General features: G+C 43.8%; 2 protein-coding genes across 6 annotated transcripts in view; one reads left to right on the top strand and one right to left on the bottom strand.

Annotated features, from left to right (window-relative positions):
• The window catches only part of LOC139813706 (colorectal mutant cancer protein), a 39,771-nt gene extending 30,283 nt beyond the window's left edge, over positions 1 to 9,488 (bottom strand). The window contains exons 1-2 of the mRNA XM_071779364.1: positions 8,824 to 9,488; positions 8,094 to 8,527 (exon numbers count right to left, since the gene is read on the bottom strand). Of these exons, the coding sequence (XP_071635465.1) occupies positions 8,094 to 8,203 (110 nt within the window). The 5' untranslated portion in view covers positions 8,204 to 8,527; positions 8,824 to 9,488. The remainder of the gene's footprint in view (positions 1 to 8,093; positions 8,528 to 8,823) is intronic.
• The window catches only part of Ets96b (Ets96B), a 43,808-nt gene that overhangs the window by 12,852 nt on the left and 12,605 nt on the right, over positions 1 to 18,351 (top strand). For 3 of the 5 annotated variants that reach the window (XM_071779372.1, XM_071779371.1, XM_071779373.1), the window contains exons 1-2: positions 12,961 to 13,178; positions 16,896 to 17,007. The exons of 1 other annotated variant lie outside the window; for it this stretch is intronic. In XM_071779372.1, the coding sequence (XP_071635473.1) occupies positions 13,122 to 13,178; positions 16,896 to 17,007 (169 nt within the window). In that variant the 5' untranslated portion in view covers positions 12,961 to 13,121. Of the gene's footprint in view, positions 1 to 12,960; positions 13,179 to 16,895; positions 17,008 to 18,351 lie in introns of those variants that run through there. One more of the 5 variants, XM_071779374.1, reaches the window with a different exon arrangement.

The following is an 18,351-nucleotide window of genomic DNA, read 5'->3' as shown; positions in this document are numbered from 1 at the left end:
CGCGCGCAGAGAGAGAGAGAGAGAAAGAGAAAGGAGCGAGCTCAAAGCGCCGAAACAAAAAAAATCAGGGAAATGAAAAATATCGAATAGAACAGAAACTGCGGGAAATGTCACCTCCGCGACGTTTTAACGTCCCAATTGCTTCGTGATTGTCGGATATGACGGATTTCTGGGCTCTATCCCAAAGAGTTTTAGAGGCACATTATTTTTTTAGATTAATACAGCGAGACTCGACAAACCTCTCGTCGGCGAAAGCGAGTTTTACGCTCGTGTTTAAAAAGCCGGCGTGTAATGCACCGTAGCGGACCAATAAGCGCGTCCATTGTTGGGAAATGTGAAACCGACGACGCTGCCGCGCGATGGCCAAGATTTCTCCCGCGTTAAAATGTTTCCTCTCGAACCTGATTGTACCTGATACCGCGATCATTGTCCCGGCGTGAGACATTTGCAGAAAAACTTTCCACACAACCTATATATTCCACGGGAATTTCCGCGGGGAAACGCGATTAGTTCCCTATTATTTTACGTCCGCCCTTTGACATCTCTCCGAAGAATTCAAAGTGTCTTTCAGGATCTTCAAATTAAGTTACGCGATCTCGAGATGGTTATCTTTATTCAATTCTGTATCTCTCGAATTTAGTGAGATCCTGGTATAAGTACATGCGGAAATAAGAGGATAAATAGATTCCAAACAAGAGGAACGAGATATATTTTTATTAAAGAGCGGAAAAGTCTCGGGAAAAGCGTTATTTTTAAGCAATGCGGGAGATGTGGAAGGTAAGTAAGGTAATACCAGCAGAAACGTGCCGAGACAATAAAAAAAAAAAAGAAACGCACCTGGAGGCCGCGCGAGCTAGGGCGGCTTCGAGAGAACTCGCGTGCACATCGGAGAATGATATTGCTATTCAATTGTAAATGTCTCGCTCTATTTCATCGAAACGCAGCCCCTCATCGAAGTCCGTTATATATGAAAGACTCTTACACCGTCGGTTCGGCTGATCCACCCTTTCGAAACTGCAAAAGTTCTCGCCTCGCCGGAGATATCTCGGGCGCCATTAAAAACAAAAAGAGGAAAAGAATCGAGAAAAAGAGAGAGAGGAAGAGGGAAAAAAGAAGATGGAAGAGGAAGAGCCAGGGAGCGGGGAGGGTTGGGAAAGGGAAGAGAGATGTTAAAAAAGTCGGTTTTTAACGAGAAGAGAGCCCTTCACGCGGGCTCTCCAGCAAACTCATCGCGCTTCATCTCCCCCTTTTAACGCCTGTCGCTTTGTTAGCGCTCTTTCGAGAGGTTTAGATTTCGCGGTAATTAGCGAGAAATCACGTTATTTCGATTGCGAAAGGGGCTGCTGTCCCGACGGGGATCCCCGGTCGTCGTCGGTCCTCGCCAAAGATCGCCGATAAAAATACGATCTCCCCGCGACCCGCGACAGGAACGCCAGTCGCTCTCTCACACGCTTTTCCCGCCTGCGTCACTGGAAGTCACGGCCGTCAATTTTAACGGCGCGATCGCCGATAATGCGGTTGATTTCGGAATCCGACTGGTTTTATTAATAATTCGCAGCAGCGACGAGAGACGCGCGCGGGACCTTGACGTCGCCGGCGCTGCGCGATATCGGCGTATCGATCGCGGGGGGTTTATCAAATTTCCAGCGACGGCATTGGCTCCGAAAATAATTCGTTTAACGCCGAAGGTCTGCGCCCCGCGCATTCCGCGTTCTATTCCCGATGACGCCTCTCGGAGGGATGTTTTATTCACCGGGCGAGTTGACGAATTATTCACGGCAGTGAGGTATTCCGACCTTAAGAAAAGAATGACGCTCTTATCAATTGTTACACGTAAATGTATAAAATTCTCCGATTTGTCGTATCGTGTTAATCCAATTATTATCGAGCGTCACAAGAGAAAATTTGTACTTTATTATTAATTTGTATATTTTATTCGTACGTCTTTAAAGTTATAGAGAGATACGGAAGACCATACGCGTGTTCCGCAATCCGCGAGACGGACGATCGACGACGGGTCGACAAAACGAAAATTTCCAACGGGGGGAACGACGGGGTTGTGTACTCCGATGGTCAGAAGGAGGGAAGGCGTAAATAACGATAACCGGTCGGGACGATTTCGGGATTTATCGCGGACGAGTCGAACCGAGGCGAAATAAATGGTAGGGGAGAGAGGGCTGCAAGCTGGCCGCGCGTAACAAAATTACGAGTGCGGACCGCGTGTAAAAACCCGCCGTGGGATGGATTCGGCGAAACGCCGCGAAACGTGCGTTTGCGTTCGGCAATTCGAGGACCGGACCGGGGCGGTCGGATTTTAGGACGTACGAGCGGAAGGTTCGCGAACCGAAATAACGAACACTTATGTAAAGATATAAAACAAAAGTATACACATATTGCATATTACTGTTACACGTATATCTATTTTACTATTACGCACACTAGCGGATCCTAACGTCGATATATAATGCAAGAAAAAAAGAATATTCTTGATTTGAAAGTATCTTTAGTTTCAACATGATGGAATCTTGAAATGAGATTATATTGTATTAAACAAAGAAAATTTGGTTGAATAAAATCATTTTATATAATTCAACCAACAAAACGTAATTATAATATTGAAATTTAAGATTATCAAAGTTTCTTATAAAATCACAGATTGTTGCATATATACAAAACAATGAACACATTAATTTGAGTATGTAAGTTTTGATTTGACACTTTTTTCTGCATGTGTGGGGAGGGATTGGCAAAATTATTTGGTTTGACATTTTTCTTATTGTTAGTATCACGGTTTTAGCTTTTGTTCGAGGATCAATGACGAAGATGTGGTGAAACTTTATCCCGCTTTAAAGTTTAATGCATTTTTTCCTGGATTTTTGAAACAGGTCCGGCAAACAGATCCAGGATTTTTTCTATATGGATCCGCCAGTGATTACGCATATAGCCCTTCTTCAGGCTCGTACGATTACTTTTTGCTTCTTGTGCAACATCGAGACGGCCGCTTTTTTCAAAGCACGAGCACGAATCGAGACATATCGATTCGGACGACAGAGCGTCCGCTCTCTCACGCAGTATTTCTTTCGGGAGAAATTTCCCGCTATGCTTACGCGCTCCATCGCGTGCAAACAAGCCTGGGAGCCTCGGCAGCCAGGTAAATCGCCCGCTGCATCTATTATTCCGTCAGCCACGTCGCAGTCAAGGGAATCTCGGAATTATAACGAGAACGTCCGCCGACGGAATCTCGTCGCATCGTCGCGAATCATTCATGAGTCTAATATATATTTCGTACAACAAGTTGGGCAGTTATTACTAGCTGATACTCGCGCCCGATCGATCCTTGCCGAGTACTTCCGCTAATATTTTATATTTCGTTGTATTTCGTGAATTTTCGGCTCAACTTATTCTTGTATTACAGGTAAAATTTTATTCCGTCATTTCCTTCGTAATGAAGAGAACTACCATCTCTAGACAATTCTTCAAAAATTATATCGTAGAAAGTTTGTTCGCAAGATGCATCGTCTATCTATGAGGACAAAGGCGAGGACGAGAACGAGGAAAATATATCGGAGTCGAACTTACGCCGACATCTGCGGACGTGCGGTTTCGACTTGAACGACGATCACTCGCTCCTTTATTCCAGCGTTATTCCAGCGGAACATCGACAAGCAGAATTTTACGTTTACGACTATACGTTCACGGAAATCCGTTGCATTACAGGATGCTGCAACCGATATTCGTCGACTGTATTTTGCGCGGTGAAGAAGAGAGAGAGAGAAAGATAAAAGAAGATAAAGGAAGGCACATAGGCGGAGGTAGAATCAGAGGTGGAGGGAGAGAAATGCCGATAAACGAGTCTGCATCAAGCGCGGGGACCCAGCTTCGCTGCGCGAAGGATCAGTCGTACAACCAAAACGACAAGCGGGGGAGAAACGGGGGAAGAGAAGATAGAACCCGATCTCGCGGTGGTGGTGTGACTCACTTGCCATAAAACGCGGGGACAACGCGCGCGTTGTCCTCTCCCCCTCGCCGACGGGAGAACTAACCCTCGGGGTGTCGTCGAGGGTTTGCCATCGACGGAATCGACCCTTCCTCCACGTCGCGCGCTTCGCCCGGACTTCTCTTCAATTCCTATCCGCCGTTGTCCGCGTCGAGACGACGCGCACACAATCGTCTCTCGCGGCATGCGTGAAACGCCGAACGGTGCCCCCCCGGAAAATTGGGTCACCGCTTTTCAATATCAACGCGATGATCACGCACGGAAATTCGGCGTTCGACAAAACGTTCGCGTTTCGTTTTTCTTTCCTCCCGAGAGCTCGCCTTGCGAGAGGAACTCTCGTTTCGATCGAAGAAACGAGATAACGATCTCGGTTTAGGGAGTCTGTCGTTGGAGATGATATCGGGGGAAGAGAGATGAGTAAAATTCCGGAGTATTACGTACGCTTGGAGGACGCGGACGGAACTTTGCGTGCGACGACGTGCAGGATGCCGAAAATGTGCATCACGTGCGCGGCGACGGCGAGAGAGGGTATAACGAAGTTACGAAAGCGCGGTGTAATGAATGCCAACAAGTCGGGAAATATTGTCCCGTTCTTCTCTTTAACGCGAAGAGGAACTATGGCTGCCGGGTTTGCTCTCTTAATTTGTTTGTAGAACGCGCGCACTCTCCACCTTGCGGCCCCGCTCCCGGCCGCCCGGTACTCGGCGAATCTATCTTAAAAACGCGCTTGTACGCGAGACTAGATGAGCTTTATGCATCGCGGAGATAAAAAAAAGGAAGTAAAATAATAAATAAACGCGAGAAATCGCGCTCGAGCCGTATGATCGCTATAAAACACCGCAACGACGCGTCCGCCGCGCAATAAATTATTCCTCGTTAACGAATCGATGTTACTCCCCCCGGGGCGATAATTAACGACGTAAAGGCAATTATTATGGGGAATGGCGGTTAATTATAAATCATTCCCCGTTCCAATTTCGCAGATGCCGCCCGCGACCTCGAATCGAAGGATTTATCTCGGAACAATCGCGCGAGATTCGTTAACAGCGCGCCGGGACTGCACCGCGGCGATTTCTCGGAAGATCCGATCGTTTTATCGTACCCCCGGTAAAACTAGATCGTCGACGATAAATCTCGTCCGCGAGATTAAAACGCGTACGGGCGGACATGCTAAACGTTGTTTCGAGCGCGAGTCTCAATTCGATTTTCTTTGCGTTAATGAGTTCTCCTCATTACGTGCGATCCTTGGACGGAACGTTAAGATAATGGATGATGTATGTCGTGATTCTCGATTATTTGACGAATTGCCGGATCTAAATGCGTCTCTGCTAAACTATTTACAGACGACACGTCGCGATTTAGGCAGATCATTCGCTGTTAAAGTTTGTTGTGTCAAATTATACTTAATTTTAGTCATTTAACTATTCCTATAGGTCACCACTATAGCTGTTCCTACTCAATATGTCGTTAATTTAACTAAACCAAAGTTAAAATAATACTATTTCGTGTTAAAATAATAAATTTCGACACACATGGTTGAGATAAATTCTAAAAAAAAAAATGCTAATAGTTATTGTCGATCGTGGTACTTCTCAGATTAAAACTGCGCCTGTATGTCGTTAAACGACAGATAAAAAGTTACGTATCGCTACATCTCTACGTACAACATCGCACATACATAAAAAAATATACATATCTATACAATATACATGTCTTATAATATGTAAAGAATTTCTAAATTAAGTTTCGAAAGCTTTTCAAGATATGTTTATGAAGAATCGTCTCCGGTTTCACTTGCAGAAAGGAGTGGACGTAGAAAAAGCACGATTAAAAGAGGAGTACCCGCCGCCGAGTTTCTCGCCCGCCTGCCGACGTGTATAAATGTAGTTTGCGCAGCTTACAGCGTACGTGGGACGGAGTCCGTGTAAACATTACATGCATGTAATACGCAGAGAGAGACCACGCAGACGTAATTTTACCTTCGTAAGTTTACCCACGGCAGAAACCTGCGTACGAGCGGCGGAGGTGGGCGGAGGAGACAAAATAGACCGTAATGTTCGACGAGCGCGGTAAAAAGTGCACCTTTAGCTTCATTGAAAAGAAATAAAAGGCAGCCCCGCGCGAGTCCCACGTCCCACGTACAAGAGGAGTCCCCGTACGTGTGCGTCGGTCGCGCGTTGGAAGCGCAATATCGAAGGCATCGCCGATCGGGCGGGCAACCGCTCCGCGAAAAGGAAAAACAACGGGAGAAAACGTTATCGAGACATCGATAACGGAAACGACGACCGAGGAACGAAATGGTCAGAGCGATAGAACGGAACGTCCTCGAGAGCGGAATCTAATTTAAAAGCCGCTCGCAAAAATCACGTATTTCCGGATTTTGTAACTCTGTCGGACGAGGCGAGGAGGGAAAGAGACGGGGAAACAATTTCTAAATTGCTAGTCCTACGAAACGGACAGTCCACTCGATGAATCAACAAGAAAATGTTTTCTCGATCGGTTCGCAAGTCGGAGAAATAAAAAAAGCAGATGGGGAGTTACAAAGTGGTCTACAGTCCGCGTTTACTCTCCGCGGGAGAGATGCTCGTCCTCGTAAATTATGGCGAACTTATTATTGGTCTTTTTCTCTCTTTCTCTCTCTCGCTCTATTGCTGCGATTCCGACTTCGGCGAGTTTGTACTCTCGCCGAAGTTGGGTAAAAAGAAATACGCTGCGCCAGTCGTCTCTCGTTAAATTCCCGCGGGAGTCAGCAGGGCGAGCTTGCCGCAAAGCGAGCGAGAGAGAGAGAGAGAGAGAGAGAGAGAGAGAGAGAGAGAGAGAGAGAGAGAGAGAGAGAGAGAGAAAGAGATGAAAGGGGGAGACGGCTCTAATTAATCGAAGAAATAATTAAAACGTACGTGCCAGCGGCAGGCGCGGTCTCGTCAACGAACTCTTTCCATTCCGCGCGGCACCCAGCCACCGTTAATTGTGTAATCGCGCGAGGATTCGCGCACCGAATTTATCCGGCTCAGTGCGTGGCGCGAAACGCGGGATAACGTCACTGCATACGGCGCCGAGTGCGACGGGCGATTCGGATTCGGAAAAAAATCAGACTCGGCGGGATTATCCACAAGTGGTCTCAGTATTTTCGTCGCGGGGAGAAAATATTGATTTCAACGAAATTCCGCGGTGATCTCGGGAACGCCCGAGATTCGGCTTGGCGTGGTCCTTCCTTTCGGGACGGCGCGGTTTCCTTTCGTTGCAATATTCGCGTAAAATAAATACACACAAATAGAGAATAAAACAAAAGTAACGGAAATCGGGTATGGCTATATCGATAGCGATTGGAGACTTCCTCTGGCAAGCGGCATTATTTCAAAGAGACGCAGAGGATTTAATACAGAGGATTCATCCCCTTTTCACTGTTAAATAGTGTCAAATGATACTCAATTCAAGTCTTTTTAATCATTCTTAGAGATTGACACTGCGCCTACTCAGTATGCCGTTAATTTAACTATAAACAGTGTTAATTTAACTAAACTGGAGTTAAAATAATCTGTTTTGTGAAATTTAACACTGTTAAATTCGTAGTGTCAAATTATACTCAATTTGAATTATTTTAATCATTTCTATAAGTCGCCACTGCTCCAACTCAAAATATGTCGTTAATTTAACTAAAACAATGTAAACTCAACTAAACCAATAGAGTTAAAATGATACTGTTTTGTGTTAAAATAATTCGACACACATGGTAGCTAAAAATAACAATCTTATTTAATTTAAGTAGTATTGGTTTAAATTTCATCCTTCGCTATTTAAAGCTAGGTATACACTTAGCGAACGAACACCGAACAAACAGTGAACGTAAACGTTTGTTGTCATTATTCAACAGATATAATAAAAAATTTAAAATTGCTACATGCAGCAAACACCGAATCTGGTCGAATTCTAGTATTTCGTGCAATCGAAAGAAAGAACGAACAACGTAGGAGCAAAAACGCGAATATCTGAACGTTTGCATTCGCTGTTCGTTTGCTAAGTGTATACCCAGCTTAACAGTGTTGGCTTCCGCTCCGTCCCGCCGCACCGCGTGAATCTTGAAACGATTCTCGCTCACCTGTCGATGTAGCCGTCGCCGTCGCCGTCGCATGCCTGGAACAGCTTCCGGACGCGTTCCTCGTCGCAAATGGAGCCCGTCTCGCTTTCGGCATCCGCGGTCTGCGACATCTTCTCACTGGGGCCCGCGCGCAGGGGCCGTCTCGCAGCAACGTACGGTCATCGGTGTCCCTGCCGGTGATCGCCTCGCGCCGTCGTCGCTCGCCACCACGCGACGCCTCATTTGTCCGACCTTGCCTCCCGCGAACCGCCGAATGTGTCAATTTGCGGCGCGCCCCGCCGAGGACCCGTGTGGATGCTCTCTCTTCTCTTTCTCTCCCGCGCGTCTATCCTGCGACGCGCGACGACGCGTGCCGCGCGCGCGATAAATCTCGGGGCATCGTCGCGCACAGACGACTGGGAATATCGCGCGGGTCGGTCTCTCGCGCGAAAACGCTGAAAAAGAGAAATAAGTCTTGTCAACACTTGGAGCACATTGTATGACATAAATGACGTTTACAAACGATCCTTTTTTTTCTCTTAGATTTATGAAGATTTATCTTTGAACTTAAGTACAAATAAAAAGAAGCTATTGCCCACAATATCAAAAACTTGATTCGCTAAGCTCGAGATCAGCTTGAGATCGGGACGCTCGATTACGCGATTTTTCGTCAGTCAGATCAACAGCTGTCGCGCGCGAGATTATTGAAACGTCAATAATCAAACATGATATCGCGATGTCCTCTACTCACCTCGCTGTCGCAACCCCAACTGACCCTATTCCCCGAACCGGCTGCTGGGAGGACGGACTGGCGCCGGTCGCGAGATCGGACATTCGATCGGGTGGTCCAGCGCGCGTCGACGCGACGGTGCGCGGAACGCGGGTCGACGACAAGATCCGGACGGTCGCGAGAAGCGTTCGGGAGAATTCACGACGTTCCCGAAAGCGACGGGAAGAGCGAGAGGGTGAACGAGGGGGGTGAACGGGAGCCTATCGCGGCACGTTGCCGCGTCACGCGCTCCGGCCTCGTGTACATCGGCGCGTCCCGTCTCCAGAATTCTGGGAGAGCGATCCTCCCCTTTCGCCTCTCGTTCGCGGGCGAGGAATTCCTCTCGTCGAGGCGGCGGGCGCCGCCACCGCCGGCCGCCACCGTTCTATTTTTGGACGCGCGCGCGCGCGCGGCGGATGCCACCCGCGGTCTCGCGATCGCTGATATAAACAGATATCCCGTCGCGGACGCGCGACGTATTTTCACCGTTCGGATCGTCCCTCGCGACCGGCGGACAATATTTCGCAGACCGAAAACTGGCGTCAGCCGATCTGACGCGACCGAAGCGAGCGATGCCCGGCGCGTTCGCTCCTTCTTCGCGCACCGAAAACTCGCCGCCTGACGTCCGCCCGCCGCCGTCCGTCGCGGTGTCACCGAGTCACTAACCCTAACCTCAAAACCAGGCCCGCGGCTCACCCTCGCGACCGCGACTGATAAAAACTATCGATTGAGCCGCGCGGTCAAAAAACTCCGACCGGTCGATCGCGGCGATATCTCGCGGTAGAATTGCGGTCCATTACAACTGCGGATGCAGTTTTGATACCTACTCGGTCGGTCTGTGATCGATTGCTAAGCAATGTGATAAGGGTTGACTGTATTGTCGATGTATAATGTCGCTATATATTGAAAATTTTTTTAAGTAAAGATTTTTTTTAACGCAAGATTTTTATTATTTCCAAATTAATTGTAATTTTGGAAGGTCGGTGTAACACCTTATTTTAGTTTTTATTTTATTATTATATGATCGACATATTGACAACATATATTAATATAAATATATCGACGTTGTTGGTCAAACAATCGCGTGGAAAGATGCAAGTTATTCGCGAAAAATCTACCGCTACTTACAATGATGTAAAATATACAATATACACTATCATCCGAGATAATTTACTCCGAAATCTTTTTCTCGACGTTCGCCTCTAATACGCTATCATCGGAGGGAACCTTCGATGTTTACAACATACTCGGCGTGTCAATCACGTTATCGCGTATCACGCCAGCAAGCGCTTAATATATTTCTTAGCGCAAATTTATTTTCATTCACAATTTCGCGATTATGAAGTTACTCGAGATAGTAAGTAAAAGCTATGGAAAATTATGGGTCATCCATTCGGCAAGGTTGTCGCGCACGCGCTCGTTATATGCTCGTATATTTCTTCTTGGTGGTGACATCTCAATGAAATTCCTGGCTGTCACGTGATGTATTTAACTACGGATGTTCAAAGCGGTAGCTTCTATCGATAACACAAGTGCTTATTGTCACTAATATAGATATCTTGATCAGGGTTGTGTCCTAAATTTCAAGATTATGTCTATATGAATTGTATAGGCAATATAAATAATATAATTTATTATAAATTGATTGATTTCTTTAAAAGTATTTTTGCAAACAATTATAAATAAAAAAATAAAATAAAAATAAAAAAATTTAAACTAGATGGGATTAGCTGCATTTTAGTTATAATTTATTTATAATTGACATAAAAGATACTAATATAATAGAAACATTATATTTATGCTGATTATATTTATGTAAGCTTAAATGACAAAAACCAGTATCGCTTAGTTCGGTTGCAATACCTACATATAATGTGCACAATGTTTATTTTCCTTTCTGAGGAATAAAGTCAAAATCTACGAAATTATTGTTAATTTTTCGTGGCATCCTAAAAATTGTGCCTAAACTATATATAATAGCAACTAAAAATAAAATTGTGAACAAAATATAAATTTTCGATGATTCGATGATAAATGTTAAACAATAAATATAGTATGCACAATGCACATAGAGATAGATTATTATATTTTACGCCCAACTCTCGATCTCGCTGAACGTCTAAAAAAAAGCCTCTCTTGTGGAAGCATCAACACTGAAAAAAAGGCTTGGTTATAATAATCCAGGCTTGGTTAATGTGACCAAGCTACCTGGTGAAATAGCTTCAACTAAACGTATAGGTGAATGTGACGAAATAATTTGGTTAATGTTAACAAATAATTGTAATAAAACCTGATATATTTGGTAATTATTGGCAAAGATTGGTAATTATTACCAAGTAATGATAAATGTAACCAAACAGTTTGGTAACTATAAACTGATAGTTTATTAATAATTATCAAATAGTTTAGGAAATATTATCAAACTACTCTGATAATTATAACAAAATGAGTTGCTAAATGTAAACAAATTTTTTGTTAATAGTTATTAAATTTTGTATATTATATATCCGAGCATTTGTACCTACATACTCGTTCATCACTCGCGAAATTGCATCGTAAAACTACAGTTTTCGCGAAAGTACATTGTAAAGTTCTAAGAAATTAGTGAATTAGAAAATCTTCTCTTAATTTGGGGACTTAAACATCTGATTGAGGTATTAAAAGGTTAACCTTTAAAAGGTTAACCTATAACACATCAATGAGATATTTAAGTCAAATTAAGAGAAAATTTTCTAATTCACTCATTTTTTAGAACTTTAAAATGTACTTTCGCGAAAACTGTAGAGTTTTACGATGCACTTTCGCGAGTGATAAACGAGTATGTACAGGCACGAATGCTTGGATCGACGAACATGTATGAACTGGTTGAGGCTCATGAGACAAATGCAGCACGATCGGAACAATAAACTGAGAGCTTTCGTAAAGAATAATCTGAATTAGCAATACTTACTAAATTTATAGTAATATTTACTAAATAACCAAATTGCTTACTAAATAATTGAGTAACTGTCAACAAACCAATCAGATAAGGCTTTTTAAGACAATTTAGTACTAATTATCAAACTGTTTGTTATTTATCACTAAGCTATTTGATAATAAGTACTATATAATTTAGTTGGCTCAACTAAACGCAAAATTGGCTCTTTCAAAATGTTTATAATTATTACAAAATGTTTTGTTATTAATATCATATTCGGTAATAATAATCAAATATTTTAAAAAGAACTGTTACTAAGTGTATCTCACAAGATTACCAAGAATTTTTTTTCAGTGAATGAAATCTTGAGGCGACAACCCTTCTCTGCGAGCAGTATACGAATGATCTTTTTTGAGCAGAGATCTTAATAATCTTTCATTAAAGAAATAATTTAATTTTTATTTAATTTCGAAATTATATTTGATCAAAGTAAATTTAAATTTCGTCATTTTGGAAATAAATCGAGAAACAATTAAAGATTATCATTTATGTTTCTCTTAGATGCAGTAACTCCTAATGAATTAAAGTGAAAGAAAAGTTATGGATATTATTTTTATATTTTGCTATTTTGTAACTGTACATTTTTTAATCAGTTCACCGTGTACAAAACTTATCGGAACACAGGTACGGTAATTTTCACTAAGAATCTGCAAAGAAATGCTAAATCTGCGAAGATTTCTAAAGACTGCGACGTGTACGCTTTTAGAAGAGTTAACGTTTCCTCAACGAGCTTATTCCCGGTCCGAATTGCTGGAATGCTCACGTTTTGGCCCAGGCTGGTTTAAAGTTTTATTAAAACGTATTTCTAGTCGCGCGCGCGAATATCTCGATGGCGATCGAATCGAATTTGCTCGGAGCTCGAGCTGAGAGCCCGTGGTCCTCTCTCGCGTGGAGGTCCGCGGCTGCAGCATCATCCCTCGTTGATCGTGAGCTCGTATGTCGCCAATGAGTTTCAGGCTCCGCCCAGTACCCGGTTAGGCAGTGGTCGGCAAGGAGGCGAAATACGCGCAGGACTGAATTCTACGTCACGTTGGGGGCGTACACCGGGGCTCGGAGACAACCCCCCGGCTCCAGCCGAGAGGGTGGCTCACCCCTCTGTTCGCGCCGAGATCAAATCACCCGATTCAGTGCTATCTTCGATCTTCGCGCTGTAACACCAGTAGCGATCAACGAGACTCGCGTCGCGCGAATTCGATTGCGCCTTTTTTCGCAATTTCGGCTCGTCGATCCTGTGTGTCCTGATAAGTGAGAAATTTTTGATTCGATAGCGATAAATCGCGGGGACAAAACAAATCGCGAAGTTATGATGAATCTTGCCGATCAGGAGGTGCCTGCCGCGACAACGGAATTGGCGGGCTTAGTAAGTAGCTGAAAATGTATCCGTTATTTGAAGAAAAGGATTCGCATTGGACTACAAAGGTCTCGTTAATAATATATTGACGAATTTATTACGTCCTTTATTGATTTAAAAAAAAAACAATACTTGCTAATTTATTTGAAGATTTTAGCATCTCAGAAAATCAGTTCAATTTATAATATTTTATTAATTTAATTTACCTTTGTCGTACGCGTCAAAAGGTGAAGAGATAAATAAGTAGATAACTTATATAAAAAATCTTTCTTTTTGTTAATATGTTGAATCAAGCAGAAATATAGTATTAAAAAATAATTTTTTTCGAATCATATTATTCATATTTATATATTTTCCCATCTAAATATCATCACTATATTTACCATTCTAAATTTAGATCGGTAATAGAAATATTACAAGACCGTATCTGAGAAAAGAAACTGTGTAAATGATGATTTTTGTTTGTTGATTTATCCCATAAAACTTATTTTTCATCGCGCCATGAATTGCGACTATCTCACTAACAATGAGTCAAATAGAATAGTCAAAAGCTAGGAGAGAAATTATTTCATGTTTGATTATTCTAGAAATAAAATGGACACAAGAAAACAGATCAGATCGCGATCGATATATTTATCTAGTTACGGTTGCATTGTTAATGCTTTTTTTATCAGCTTAAACTTGTGGAACTACATTACATTAACAGCATCCAAGAAGATGCAGTACTTTGTCGATCGCGAAGGTGTTTAAACCCATTAAACGTCGCCGCATTAAGAGCAGCTCCGTTTGATACGGATATCCGTGTCCGACTTCCTCGGGGCCGACACAATGGAGTCCTCGGCACGAGGTCCAGGGTCATCGCGCGTACAATGCGGCCACTCGAGAGATGATCGCTCGGTCGGGTGGCGAATTGCCGCGGCACGCGCCTCCACGCTCCGATGGCTCGTCCCACGGGTGCCACCCCTTTTGTGTCCTCTAAACACGTAATTGTCGCCGTTATCCCTCGCGTGCGTGCGTGCGTGCGTGCCATCACCGTGACGGCACGATGCGCGGGACCCGCGGGTGGTCAATGGATATAGCGACACGGGAGAGGGGATGACTTGGCGAGTACTTGATTTATGTTTGTTGACTCTAAAAATCGGCCGATTCCCACACGCTGTCCCCGCTTCACCGTCGGATCGGCGGCGCCGTTTAATTGACTGCCGCGAGAGATAGCATATGTCACTCGAGTTTCCCATGATTAGGGGTGGCCTTCTTGGGGATGGGGCGTGTGGAGATACCCGTGCTGGCTTGTTTATCTGCTGATTGTTTAGCTGTTCACCTACTTCACTTCTCGACGAGTTTGGTGTTAAACCAAACGGCAACGGTACCACACTCACACAATCATCATTTTAATTCTGTTTGTCTTATATATTTTTACAATACGTATATATTTGTCACGAGCGCTTTTCTCATAATTAAATCGATTCTTGATCGATGTAAAGGAGTATACTTATTGCTTACGGTACGAAAACAAAAGTAAAAATTTCGATCCTTCCAGCGCGATCTTTGCGACGCGTAGTGGGAAGCAATTAGCTGATAAACTTCGACACAGTACGACGCGTTCTTTAATCTCGAGATCTCTTCCATACTGACCCTCTCGCACCCTCTCGGGCATTGTCCGTCTTCCCAGTGTTCACCGTCATTATCTTCGCGGTCGCTAAGGGTAGGAAGACGGCAGGGAAACTTTCTTGGCCAAGTAACACGACTTCTCGCCTGTGGTTGATAAAATTGACCGTCCTTGCCATTATCGACACGTAATTAGCAGAAGAAACTCTGGCCGCCTTTTATCTGCCCGCTGGCCAAAGTGGAACGCAGACGAAACGTGGCGATTGTTAAAAATGTCTACTTTAGACTTTAATTTCGGTCACAGATTGCAGGATTGAATTATATTTGTAATTTTACGCACAACGTATTTTGATGTGTGCGTTTTTTAATATATATTTTACGTACATGTCATATGTCGCATTCTGACTCTTTTCAAAATGTTTTTCGCATTCCCCGCCACACAAAACATGAATAGAATTCAATCCATGGATTTCAAAACGATTTATACGTAGTTTAGGCATGTTTTTCACTCGAATTACAGAATCTCAAATTTATTTTTGATCTCTCCCTCTGAAAGTCACTTTTTGTCGACCGTTTATCATTGTCTCAATACCTCATCTCTAAAATCTAGCTTCTCAATCCGTCGGATGATCACGGAAGGGATACAGTTTGACGACGCGTCGTTCGCTCGATGACTTTATTATAAACCGAACCGAAGTGCACAATTACTACGAGGGTGGAGAACGTAGATTTGGGGTGCCGCGCGCCGGGACCCCTGGTAACCCCGTCGCGAACGACAGGGCGTTCCCCCGATCCGTCGTGGGTATCTCGTTTTCACGAGAGAGGCATAAACGCGCGCATATATAAACTCGCGTGCCGAATGTTCCGCGCGCATTCGTCTAAAACGACATCCGCTGGGAAAGGCCACGAGACATCAAATGGTACGCGTTCCCGTGTTTGCGCCTTCCCACTTACGCATCATTGCTTGATCAATTCGCTGTTAAATCCTGTTCGACAAAGAACCATCGATATGTTGCAGGATCAGCCTGACAAAAGATTATTTTAATCGTAAAAACGATTAAGCAGCGTAATTTTCATTACGTTATTTATAAATGTCCTACAGTATAATTTTCACGCATTAATTATGTAATTGAAATATCAAGTATATTTATTAAATATTACATTCAATATATTAGCGCAAGTATTTTTGAAGCTTATTTTTTATTAAATTAATGTGTGTAGATTATAGAATATTAACGCTTGTTTCGTGCGCGATTGAAATATTCTACGTGTCTTGCGAATCGTTTTTGCGCCAGTAAATATATATACATAATGGATTGACAGGCGTATTAAACATTTAAGGCGGTATTAGTGAGTGTAATTAAAATTTATGTTGAAGCGCACGGATTACAGGCGCCGTGCCATCGCGGCAACTAATTGCGGACGACGATTAATTGCGATCAAAGGAAAATCTCGAGGAGAAATTATGAACAAATAATGAAACTTTGAGCAGCGTGACTCCGCCGGATGCTCGTTAATATCAATATACTTTCTATCAGAAATATCCAACGTGGGAAATTGTACGATACAAATGACATACAATATTTTACGAATAGTTTAACATTTTAATTGTTTTATCACTCTATAAATTTAATTTCCCACGTGACAGAATTTTTTTTCCGAGCAGCATAGTCTTTCGCGTAAGATTTTTTTTTGTAGTCTTGTGTTCCCGTAGTCTAAGTCAAATTTCACGGAGTCAAAGGCAACGTCTACGTTATCGAAATTCCCAAAACCGGTAACTGAGTTTACCACTAGATTGCCCCGCAAGGAGGAAACCGTCCAATCGTTCACCGGATGTCTTCCTCTCTTGCCGCCTCTCTTACCCTTCGCCCTCTATTTCTCACTGTGTCTTTCGCGCTCCTATATTGAGAGCTCGCAGCCTCACAATCACTTTCTTGAAATTACTCGCGTTCTCTTTCACATTCGTCCAATATTTATATTTCACAATAAGAACAAAACATGTGTCAAATACCGCGACCATCTGGCGATGCGATTATATTTCTCGACGGAGACATATTTGGATATTATTAAATCTCTATATCTTACGCTGATCCATGATTCTTTTTCCTGTGTTTCCAGCCCGGAAACGGATTCGGTAGACTGCCCGAGCCGCTTCAGACGGTGGCCAGCGATTATTGTCCCAGTAACTACCCGGTGTCTCAAGCCGCGAACAATGAAAAGCTGCATACCGGTGAGTGAAATTTTCATTAATGAAGGATTTCGGCTGAAGGATTGTAATCACGACCTGACGTTTTTCAATTAAAACGCGTATCGTCGAAGAGAAATATTCACGCGAGTCTGCAGTAAATTTTCTACGCGTGCCATTTCGACCTTTTTGTTTTTCTGAGAGAAAGTGCATTTATGCAGAAATATCTGAATCACTTTTAACGTTTTAACTTAGACGTTCTTAACGAACCTGCGAGGGTGTAATCAAGGGAAAAGGAGCGGAGCGGAGACCGGTCGATTCTTCGATTCCCCCGTCGTTCGACTTTGAAGCTCTTTGATACCGTCGCGCGGCTCGGAGACGTCGCGTTTCCATCGGGCGAGGCTTTCGATACACGAAGATCGTCGTGTAGACCGCGAGAGGAGAAGCGCACACATAGGAAGGGGCACGTTTAGGAAACACGTGCGGGGACGTGTACCCCGAAACGAAGCGCCGGCAAGGAGAGAGGCGGAGGGTTTAGCTATACCCCCCGAAGAGAGCCTGTCACTCGCAGGCAGTCGAGTCGATATCTTTATATAGTCGCATCAACGACGACATTATTTTCCAAAGGTCGCGGCGAGACGCGGTTGCATCGTGAGACAATCTAGCCCGGGTACTTCTCGTCAATTACTCTGTCCGAAAGGTTTTCCAAATAGTTAGTCAACATTTCGCGCAACGCGCTGCGTTTCCGATAAAATGTACGAAAGTTTAATCGATAAGCATTGGCATCAATTTATACAAAGTCCGATATCTTGATTCTTCGATCTCCCCCTAATCAACGATGGTATCAACGATGATATCTTCTATTTTAAGAGCCATCGCGTTTATCTGATGAATGTTGCTTCTTTTAATTGAGATATAGATACAGAAATTTCAGAACGAGTCGCGAAACGTTCTCTCAACCGCCGCGATACGACGGGTTAATTATAGTGTCACGATAATTCGTCCTCTTTCGCGACGACGTTTCTTCATCCGGGCGTAGTGTGTCCCAGCCTTGACCCAGAAACGCGACGTCAATTCCCCGATACGAAATTCAATAAGTGACGTGTTATCACCGCAAAAACCTTCCCTGGGGTGTCTTCGCAGTGGAACCCGCATCCCCCCCATTGGTATCCTCGTCGTGGAGAGTCGCCGAACAACCCCAGCCGGCGTCTGGCTGCAGTGATTGACACTTTATATCTAGCATTGGCATGCCACGGCGTGAAGCCACCGCTCGCCTGGGATGGACCACCTCCGTCTAACTCAATCACTGCCTATAATGCCGCAATTTCTCTATCATAATCGCGTTACGTCCCCTCCCCACCGACTCGATCCACTTTTCGACACGACGAT

Source organism: Temnothorax longispinosus, chromosome 5 (genome assembly GCF_030848805.1).
Source record: "Temnothorax longispinosus isolate EJ_2023e chromosome 5, Tlon_JGU_v1, whole genome shotgun sequence".
Classification (NCBI taxonomy): Eukaryota; Metazoa; Arthropoda; class Insecta; order Hymenoptera; family Formicidae; genus Temnothorax; species Temnothorax longispinosus.
The sequence above is the reverse complement of the archived record's forward strand: the minus strand, read 5'-3'. Positions and strand labels throughout refer to the sequence as shown.